This window comes from Chenopodium album, chromosome 23 (assembly GCF_948465745.1).
Source record: "Chenopodium album chromosome 23, dcCheAlbu1.1, whole genome shotgun sequence".
Classification (NCBI taxonomy): domain Eukaryota; kingdom Viridiplantae; phylum Streptophyta; class Magnoliopsida; order Caryophyllales; family Amaranthaceae; genus Chenopodium; species Chenopodium album.
The window spans coordinates 14,450,121-14,461,836 of record NC_137856.1 but is presented as its reverse complement, the minus strand read 5'-3'; the positions used below and the strand labels follow the sequence as shown (position 1 = coordinate 14,461,836).

General features: G+C 35.2%; 1 protein-coding gene across 1 annotated transcript; it reads right to left on the bottom strand.

Moving 5' to 3' along the window:
• Positions 1-472: 472 nt before the first annotated feature.
• LOC145608461 (uncharacterized) lies at positions 473-10,442 on the bottom strand. The gene is made up of 7 exons (XM_081664076.1): positions 10,147-10,442; positions 9,988-10,029; positions 9,812-9,865; positions 9,670-9,723; positions 2,816-2,869; positions 2,658-2,729; positions 473-979 (listed from the first exon to the last, which is right to left on the bottom strand). The coding sequence occupies exons 1-7, from the start codon at positions 10,183-10,185 to the stop codon at positions 812-814; spliced, it is 483 nt and encodes a 160-aa protein (XP_081520202.1). The 5' UTR covers positions 10,186-10,442; the 3' UTR covers positions 473-811.
• Positions 10,443-11,716: the final 1,274 nt, after the last annotated feature.

The window sequence follows — 11,716 nt, the reverse complement described above, 5'->3', positions numbered from 1 at the left end:
GGGTTAATCTCGCCTACATTTTATGTTAACAAGCATATCGTTTTAATCAGGGTGTAATAACCATTAATTAGGCGCTAGCATAATCAACAATGGGGGTGAAGGAATCAACAAAAAAAAAATTTTAAAAAAAAAAAAATCATTTGGGCTTCAATATTCTAGGGCCCTAAAAACATGAAGGCCCTAAGCTCAGGATTTGTTCACACAAGTGCATGTTGCTTAAAAACAAGGCATGTGTGCACAACCCATGCTTAAAAACAAGGCATGTGTGCACTTAAAAACAAGACATGTTAGCACAACCCTGTTGCTTAAAAACAAGACATTTCAGCACAACCCATGCTCATCTTCCCCCACCCGGGCCACCCACCCCCTCCGAAAAAAAAAAAAAAAAAAAAAAAAAAAGGCCATTCATTGACGTTTGAGTTTTCAAATAATTATATCAATTTCACCTCCCAATTCCCTCCACCATTCAAACTCCAAACCTGTCTTCTATTGATTTCAAATTTGCAATGCATCATTAACACCAAAAGTCCAAAAGTCACACCATAAAGCTACAAGCTATAGTCACAATAATCTCACAAAGGTTACAAATCTTGAGATCGGCCAACTTTCATATGGTCTGAGTACTGATATGGCATTGCTACTGAGTACTGATATAGCATGGCAACAAACTGTCACCATGAAAGAAAAACCTAGAACACATAATATGAAGAATACTTATATCACCTTCAGAGTTCATTTATATTTTTACCAAATTCTCGAAAGTTAGTTGACTTAATGCTTAATGTCCACTCCAATCCGTGATGAGGAAAAATTATCTTCCATTTCCTGTAGACTCTTCTTCAACGATTTCATCCTTTGAACTTCCAGATTCATTAATTTCAGCATTACTGCCTTCATCATTAACTTCATGACCCATAGTTGTTCCAGCATCCATGGGATTGGGTGCAAAAAATCCAGCATCCTTAGATGTATCCTGCAGCTGCATAATACCCACATAATCATCTCAAACAATTATAACCTCATAAGCTAAAGTCTAGTTTCAGACAGCAATAACTGTCATGTAAAAATTGGCAAGAAATATTTAGATAGCTTTCTTCAATCAATCAATCAATCAAAGCCTTAATCCCAAAAGTGGGGTCGGCTAACATGAACCAAATTTGATTATTCCGTGTAGTCATCAACATAAATCTTTCTCCTCCATCCCTTACGATCCAAAACTTCATCCTCACGTAAATCCATGCACTTCATATCCTTCCTCACTCCTTCCAACCAAGTCATCTTTGGTCTCCCTCTTCCTCGTTTAATCCCTCCATGGTCCCACTCTTCCACTCTTCGCACCGGTGCACCCTCGGGTCTCCGTCTTACATGTCCAAACCAACGCAGACGATTTTCCCTTAGTTTATCTACAATGCCCGCCACACCTACTTTCTTGCGAATAACCTCATTTCTGATTCTATCTCTTAAAGTGTTTCCACACATCCACCTTAACATGCGCATTTCCGTAACCTCCATCTTTTTAATATGCTCTTTCTTAGAAGCCCAACATTCTGTACCATAGAGCAACACTGGTCTTATGGCAGTCCTGTAGAATTTTCCCTTCAACTTTAAGGGAATGCTGCGGTCGCATAGCACTCCCGTGGCCGCTCTCCATTTAAGCCACCCTGACTTAATCCTGTGGGTCACGTCTTGATCAATGTCACCATTCTTCTGGATGATCGACCCTAGGTACTTAAAACATTCACTCATGGTCAAATCCTTTCCATCCAAACTCACCACTTCATTGCGTGTCCCCCTCTGAGTGCCAAAACGACATACCAAATATTCAGTCTTACTCCGACTTAGCTTAAACCCTCTAGATTCCAACCTTTGCCTCCATTGCTCCAACTTGACATTAACCCCATCCTTAGTCTCATCCACCAAAACGATATCATCTGCGAACAGCATACACCATGGAACCTCATCTTGAATTGGTCTAGTTAATTCGTCTAGAACCGTTGCAAAAAGAAAAGGGCTTAATGCAGACCCTTGATGCAATCCGATTGTAATAGGGAAATCTTTTGTCAACCCTCCGCATGTCCTCACATTTGTTGACACATCCCGATACATATCCTTAACTAGGTCTACATACCTTCGTGGGATACCTTTCTTCAACATTGCCCACCAAAGTATCTCTCTTGGCACCTTGTCATATGCCTTCTCTAAATCAATAAAGACCATATGAAGATCTTTCTTCTTTACCCTATAAAACTCCATCATTTGTCTTATCAAATGGATTGCCTCCATAGTAGATCTCCCAGGCATAAAACCAAATTGGTTATCTGAAATGCTTGTGCATGCCCTCAACCTTTGTTCAATCACCCTTTCCCACAACTTCATAGTATGGCTCATAAGCTTAATTCCTCGATAGTTAGAACAATCTTGAGCGTCTCCTTTGTTTTTATAAACCGGGACCAAGGTGCTCTTCCTCCAATCTTGTGGGATCCTTGTAGCCGTCCATATCTTGTTGAAAAGGTTTGTTAACCAATCAATACCAATCTTACCCAAACACCTCCACACCTCTATCGGTACCCCATCAGGGCCAACCGCCTTCTTAGGTTTCATCTTCCTCAAATTTAGATAGCTTTCTTCGAACAGTAAAAATATTGGAGACTACATACCCCCAAATTTTTCAAACTTGCAGTCACATCCTCATGCTGTTGCTGCAGCGTTGTTCTGAGATCTTGAAATTCCTAAATGAATGGATATTGCCATCACAATGATGATGAATAATTGAAGGACAAAAAAAAAAAAAAAAGGAACCTGAAGAAAAACTTACTGATCGAAGTTGATCTACTTCAACATTCAGAGACTTCCTGAGTTCTACCAACTCCTGAAAACACAGGTTAAAATATGCATAGAATTCTAATAACAAACTTGCAAAAAGGAATACAAAACAAATTCAGCTACAATAGCATGATTAGTCAGAGAAATCTAAAAGAAAGCCCATTGGAGAAAAAAAGGTGAACAATTGTACAAAATTTGAACAGTTCTATAGCAACTCGAAAAGGAATATTTTTCACAGAAGCATAAATACTTTTCCTTTACAATTTTGCTCCACAAATAAATTCTTCAAGAGCTGCAGGATATACAAGTTTCAACATCCAATACTTCGGATCATTAACGACACCAAGACCAAGTCTTTCACACTCCAAGAAAGAGGGACTTATTCATCTAATCTGAAAAGTTTAATTATCCTCTTTTTTAGAACTTTTTTGCGTTCACTGCATAATTAAGAGAGTATCCAAAACACAGCAGGAAGGAAACATTAACTAATGCAAACAAATAATGGTCTCATAGATATATGATAAAACTATTATCCAATATCAAAATGATCTTCTTTTATACCCTGAGTGTGTATCCTCAAGTAAGCAGCCATTCACCCTTCCTAATGAGTATTTCAATACATGATTGTATGGCACAAGGCTGTTATGGTTATTTCCTTCAATATGGCACTTGCAAAAGTAAACGAGAGGGCTGAGCTCATGTTAAAAAGCTTCATAACCAAAATATGAGTGTTGTGCCTGACTGCGGAAATTATAGTGCAAACATAAACAGAAGGAACACATTTATTGGGAAAATTGAAAAAACCATGGTTTATTACGCTATAAATGTTCTCCCACATACAATGCAATTAACCTGTAAGAACCTGACCCAATGAAAAATATGATAACAAATTAAGTAGTAAGCTATGAGAAGAAAAAACAGGTTAAAATGAGGAGGATTTAAAGGAATTAAAGTTTTAACTGTTCCCTAAATTGATTTAAAACAGACTTAAGAATGTGGGCTATTCAGGAGAAAATATAAGCAGGCTCTGGTTCTATAAATAATTTTTTTGTAATATACACCAACTTTACATTCCATCTTTCCCTTTCCCCTCCCTTCCCTTATGTGTCTTCTATCTTCCCTAGGTGATTTACCCACCCAAATTATCATAATTTTCCACATATTTGATTGATTCTTGTCTTTCCTATTTTTATGCTTCCTCCGTTCCCCAAATATTGCAACATGGGGATGAGACACGGATATTAAGAAGAGGAGAGAGATAGAGAGGAATAAAGATATAGATCATGTGACGAAGAAAGAGAAAAGTGAGAAAACATTTGCAAATAGGGAAATCTTGCAGCATTTGTGAAACTTCCTAAAATGGTCATTGATGCAACATTTGTGAAACTTCATGTTTATTTGAAAGTTTTGAACAAACTAACCTTATTCTAGCAATCTTTTAATCTCACCACATCCATACTTGTGAAAATACATTAAGTGGCAAACTAATAATTAAGAAAAATTACAAAGTCGATAGCTTAATATGTTATGAACTTGAAATTTGCGAGATCCGCATAGAGCTAAATCTGACAGAACTCCAAATAGACAACTTCAAAACTGCTCTCACTGCTTCTTCAAACCAAACAAAGCACTTAGTCATGGAGTTAAGAAGTACATAATACTCACAATGCATATAAAGGCACGCCTAGGCTTAGGATTGACGTAAGGGATTTCAGTGGATCGGGTCAAGTAGGAGACCTGTCCCTCCCTGCCCTATTACGGGTCCCGATTTGCGGATTGGTGGGATAGGAATGGGGGTAAAACTCATGCCCACCATGGGTGATGGGTTGGGGACGGATAATGAATTGTACTTGCCCAATCCTCGTCCCACCCCATACCCACATACAAAAATTCTAAAAACTATGTACTTTTATACTTTCTAAAATAAAAATGAAAAAAAAAAATTAAAAAATAAGTTAGATAAAATAGTAAATATAGTACTTTGTAATAGACTTGTAATACAATAAAGAAAAAACAATCGCGTGATACTAACTTATTAAGTGAAATTTTGTTTGTAAACTACAATATATACTCCCTCCGTTCCTTTTTGTTTTTTACATTTCCATTTTAGGTGTTCCTTTTTTATTCTTTACGTTTAGTATCTTTTCCTTTTTAGTCATAATATTTGGACAAAATTACCCTTGCATTACAATTTAGATACTCAAATATCCTTATTTTTCCATGTGCATTTGTAATTTTTGTACCATTTTAATGCTTTACTAATACTCATTATTACTTTCTCTCTCCTCTCTCTTCTTTTCCTTCTGATTTTCTTTACCCCACATGTACAATATCCTTTTTTAAAGGAAAATTGTACTTTCATTCACTGAATTATTACAATATAACTCTATTTTACCCAATTTCTTAATAACCGCACATAATTCCAAACGTCAAAAACAAAAGGGAACGGAGGGCGGAGATTAGGTGGGTGGTGGGGCGGAGAAGGTGGAGATTAGATGGGTGTGTTATCTAGGTAAGGGGGTAGGGTGGGGAGGGTTTTGGATTTGTATCTACTGGCAGAGAATAGGGATAGATTTTGAAACCGCGGTGGGGATGAGAATGTTAGGTTAGGATAGAGATGAGAAGGCCAATATCCAACCCACCCCAACCCATTAACACCCATTAAAGCGAAATGATTTCCCTACTTTAAAAAGTTTGAGATAACTCTTATAAATAGTGTTTGACCAATTTTAACCTCTAAAATGTTTGTTTACTTATTTTCCTCATTAATGGTAATTGTCTTTTTCCTAAGCTTTTAAAATTTTGAAATAACTTTTATGAATTGTGTTGCGACAATTATACCCTAAAAAATGTTTATTACTTATTTTCCCTAATAAGGGATTGTCCCTTTTTTTTTAATTCTTAAAAATAGTGTAAGTATTCACATATTTTCCTTTATTAATGCTACCAACAATTAAATTTGTGACAAAAGGCCAAACCGAAAGAACTTCCCTGACATAGATAGTTATGGCGCACACATTGCGCGCATTACCCACCCTAATTTCGTTAAGTTTTTTAGAGAGATGTTCTCTATACAAATTTGACAAAAATCTTTAGCAAATCTGAAATATCCTTTATTAGAGCTACGAAATTTTTTTGATAATAGTTTTCTACTTAATATTTTTCAGTGATTCCTTTTGCGTTTGACACTAAAACATTTTAGTTTCATCTTGTTAATTTACATGAAATTTTTAGAAGAAACGAACCTACATCAAGGGCAGCGACAACAAATTTTGACAAGAGTTGTAAATGGTATGATAATGTCTTTTATAAGATTCATATAAAAATAGACTAACTAAAAATTACAAGATGATGGAATGGATTTGTGCTTATAGTAAAGAGGAATATAGATATTATTTAACCTTTGAACTGGACATGGTTTTACCTCGGCACGAGTAGAGACAATATAAGCAAAAGAATAAAATAAATTTAGTAGTTCATAGCTACTTAGTAGAAGAAATATCATAACTGAATGTAAGAATTGATGAAGTAAATGTTGATCCCCTAAGGATCTTCATGAAGGAAAATTAAAACTAAATTGTTTGAACCACTTATTGTTGGTGGTTTTTTCACTTAGTATTTGAGTTTCAAAGAGGAGAATGAGTTACTAAGTTGTGAATCTCATTTAGTTTTGGCCAAGAACATAGCTATTTGCTAAAGTTAGATTTGAGGGTTCCAAAAGCCTTTTCTTTGTTTTATTAATGAAATCCTCAATTGTAATCAACATGAGTAGTCAAGTGCTAAGTTAAAGGATCACTTAACAGTTGAACTTGCATTTCCTAGATCTGATTCTGGTTTTGTGAAGTGAAAGTTGTTGAAGCCTTGGGACCTTCTTTAACCCCATGTCGACAACAAGGTGCCAAATGACTTCGTTGAATTGGGCAATCTTAATGCGCCTCATTTGTTAACTGATGACTAAAATAAAATAGAGAAGGATTCGAAGATCAATCAAATTTCATTAACCACCAAAAACAAGGTATGGTGGTGTGAACAGTCAAAAGCAGAGAAACCTGACTCCAACGCTTACTTACTCTCTTAGTAAGTAAAAGCGGGTGAGTGAATGTAGTTGTTAAGCCATCTTTTGAACATAGGCATTGTTCCCTCCTAAGGCTATTACACACTTCTCTCTCTTGATTCTATTCTCAGAAGCATTTCTTTATAATCACTAGGAGCGAAAAAAAGGTAATGTAATTGACAAACCAAAATGTATTGCTGAATGAAGAGATTACTAATGAGTAGATACGAGTATATCTTTAGCAAATGAGCAAAGGCTAAGACATGACAATTTGTTATACAACATATTAGCATTTCAAGTTCTCATTAGCCTCAGCTGGCTTGAAAACAGTTTGCATTGATTGTAACTAAAAATGAAAATATTATAAAATAAGTGCACTTTAGCTTGTTCATTATCCTCAATTAGCTTCAAGTTAAAAAACCATAGAGGCCCCATATAACTTAAAGCTCAAGAAATATAGTTTTCCATATTCAAGATAGACATTAAGTACAATTCAGTAGGTTATTCACAAAAAAGGAGCTTTTGGCTTTCATGGATGTTCAATTGATTTTGCTCTTTAATATATAGAATGAGCTATTGGTGGAATCTTTGTTGTGTTGTGAATAATGGATAATAATGTTTGTAATTGCATGTTATAGTAGTTTAACTGCTTTCTACGTCTACCTCGTTCTGAGCTTTTTGGTTTCTCCATTGAAGCAGCTTCTAATTTTCTTTCCTCCCTTGAAAACAACTCTCGAGGTAACATGTTTTTTCTTTCTTTAAAACTAATCACTGAATTATTTCACAATTCAATCTAGGTTTTATTGTTAAATCACTTGTCAATATAAGATTTATCTGTTTCTTCTAATGTACAATCAAGCATCCAAAGAAAAGCACACACTTAATGCCTTGGGTATACAAGGGTTTCATCACCGAGACTCAATGAGACAAATTCAAAATCAGTTGACCAACTAGTGATGCAGAGGTAAATTCAAAACTAGTTTACATGAAGCATTTACATGAACTGGGAAAATGCAGTGGGTGTGTGAAAATCCTTGACTTTCATAGCCTGATAATGATATAACATAGATATTGTTGAGCTTGTTATAGTTTGATAATAATATAACATACAACCTGATAATTATATAGCATATACTCTTATTACTGCCTGAAACATTATTAGGGTGATAAAAGCTTTAATCAGCAAGAGTTGTAAATGAGAAGTCTGAGAATGTCTAAATAGTGGAAATTCTGAAATCCTTTTGCTTATCCTCACTCACTTCTTACAAAGGTGAAAAAATCTCAATAATGCAACAGATTTCAATTAAATATAATTCACTCGGTACAAAGCAATTGTGGCAAAGTCTAAGTAATGCAATTAATTTCAATCGGCACCTGCAGTAATGCAAAAAATGTGTTTTGTTTGGATTTAATCCATGAGCAATTTTATTGGTTGTTAACCAAGAACATCACATGCTGTGACAATTGATCATCTTCTGATTACGATTAGAAAGAGACCCTCTTGCTTTGCGAGATTTAGTGTTTACCCATTCGATATTTTATTACAAATTTCATTCATTTCCTCATTTAACATTCAATACACAAAGACTCTTCCTTGGATTTCTTTCAACTTCAAATTAAAACCTGCATCACAGAGTCTAAGGTCACGGGTCAAATAAGCTTTAATCCATGCCAAGAATGATGATACCCACAACATACCATCACAAACCATCACCCTGCGCTCCTTGCCATTAGCTGTCCCTTAACACCTTGCTGTACTAACCTATATCACAACCCTCACCTAAACTGCACATGCCACACCCAAAAAAAGGAAACACACCAGCCAATGCGCCACAAAACAATACCCATTTCTATTGTCTTCATTCCACACACATCAATAAATACAACAATACCCATCTCTATTGTGTATCCTTCCCACACTGCCACAAGAAGCAACAGCCACAACACTCACCATCTCATGAACCAACTGTCATTCAAACACCGCACCACACAACACAATAGCCCAAGCTGTACATCCCACACCAGCCCAACACAGTGCGCACACACTTCTCCTCCTCTGACCCACCATTCTCACTTATCTTTCCCAATCAGCCACTCCCTAAAAACCCATCTCCTAGCTCCCAGCACCAACCCACAAAGCACAGCACTCCTTTGCAGCAACGAGCCACGAACACTAAAACACACAGCCCCTACCTTCTCACGCCAACAACATTTTCCTCCATTACAACCCTATTTCTTCAACTAGGTGTAAGTTATTACCTACTCTTGAGAGAAGCTCCTGATTGAGCCCTTTGGAGTATTAGACAAACTAAAATCCCGAAGTTCTTTAAAGAGAAATTCATTCACTATAATACCCCGTTCAAAAGTACACGAAGGAGTGAAGTACATGTCTCTCTTACAAAGTAGAACATTTAAATACAAAAGGTAAAATATAAGAGTTAAATGTACAAAGTATATGACAATAAAGTAAACATAGGAAGAATAAAAAAAAACAGCACAAAATCAATCATGGAATTTGAGCATCACAAAAGCCTAAGTTCCTCAACTTGGACCATGAATTACCCATTGATTTATAAAGTAAGACATGGTGAGATCCCAATAGATTTATTTATAGTCATAGAAGCAACTTTCTATAATTTTTTACTTATGCAATTTTACACAATATCATTTTGGAGACCACGCCTAAGCAAATTGTGCAAACAATTTGGGACGAAGAGAGTACTTTAAAGTACTCCGTATATTTAACCTATCCATTTTATTAATTTGAAAGAAAAATGAAGATAGAAGCTTACATTCCGATGGCTCTGAACTTGATTATCTAACTTGGACCTCCAATTTTGCAAATCCTGCACGCAAATAAATCATAAACAACAAAACAAATCACAAACACATCAATCAATCCCAAAACATATGCAAATCAAGAAAGATATTCACCTGCTTTAAGCCCTGGATCCTACTCAACAACTCTGTCCTCGATTCACTTAGTTCCTAACTCCAAAAACAACGAATTAGTGAAGGGAAAAATGGTCAGAAAATTAAGTACTACGAATTGAACATCACAATTTGCAAATTCGATATGAAATGAGTAAGAATTGCAAAGATTGTCATACCGCAAGTTTAGCAGACTGTGTTAGTGCCAAATTCTCTTTCTTCTGCAAAACAATTAAAGATGGAATCAAATTAAAAAAAAAAATTAGGGTTTAGATTCATTCAGTAAGTAATCAAATATACATATAAAAAACCGCAAGTTTCGAAGAGAGAAATATCACCAGGGAGTCTTTGGAAGAAGTAATATCGGAATTCGCCATTGATGAACTCCAAAGTTTCTGGAGTTATTACTGAATTTCGAGAGAAGTGACAGATATCAACACTGAAACTTAGGATCTAAGAAATTATCGAAAATGAAGTGATGAAGATGATGATAATTGGAAGAGATGGTGAAATAATTAAGGTTATGGCCAAATCAAATTCAAAAATTGAATCGGCCGGGAAAACGACGTCGATAAAGGCGGGGTCTGTTAAACTGATGACTTACGAGTGTGTTTGTCAGCACTCGCACTCAGCATGTTTACAATCCAACCAGGTGGTCGATATTATTACAGTACCATTCTGTAGTCTAAAAAAGTACAAAATTAGACCCGAACAATCCAACAAACATAAAATATGAAAAATTGATAAAAATAATCACAACTTTTGCCCGTTCCCATAAAAAATCCCAACTTTGAATTTTTTATAAATAATCCGAACTTTAAGGATTATTCGCTCAAAATGGTCCCAACTAATCATTCCTTAAAGTAAAACGGTAATTAAGGAGTGTATGTATAGCTGGCTTTGTTAGCATATCCCTATTTTACTTTCACCGATCCAAAAGAGAAACCTCACTCCTCATCTTCAATGCTCCACCGCCGGTTTTAGAAAACCATCTACATCGCCAATCTAATATATACTCCCTCCGTTCCCAAATGATAGCCCCTTATGGGCTATTTTTAGTCCCAAATTGATAGTCCCATTTGCTTTTTTCAAGTACCATTAATATCAATTTTTTATCAAAATTCTCTCTAATTACAACAATATTTGTGCAAATTTATCTTTCCTATATAAATTTTGTTTTTCAATGTACTTTTATTACTTTCTCTCTCTATTATTTTACATACCCAATGTAAATTTATCTTTCCAATGTAATTTTACTACTTTTATTTAAGTTTCTTAATTCCCGTGATTTTTGCCCATAAGGGACTATCAAAAGGGGACGGAGGGAGTATATATAAAGGGGAGTTTTTCCCCGAGTTTTTAGAGAGCCACATAGGATTTAATTTTCTTAGTGCGCCATGTAGGATTATAAATTTAAGTTGTATCCAATTAAATAAGAGATTATTAATTTATTTTACAATTAAATAATTCAAATGTCACGTAAGCAAAATTGACGAATGAGATTTTAAAGTTTAAATCAATTAAATACAAAATATTATCTTTTGAGATTAGCAATTTTATCTAAATATATAAGAAATTTTAGCACATAAATACAAAAAAAAAAATTTAAAAAAAATTCAAACAAAACGTGCATCGCACGAGCTTCATCTAGTTTTAAAATATTTTGAGCTCTGTATTAGTTTTTATATCATAGTTATTGTACGATTTGTCAAATTAATAACGTTCTCATGTATTATCAATTTTTTTTAGTGTTATATGCAAATATGCAATCGTACGCTAAAAAAGATGATTAAAAATTAGGGGGGGGGGGGTTATATAATGGCCTCTATTTGGACCTTGCCCAGACACTGCTAGGGTCTAGGTAAGGGTCTAAAAATTTTAGACCCTAAGTGTTTCGCGGTTTTTGGA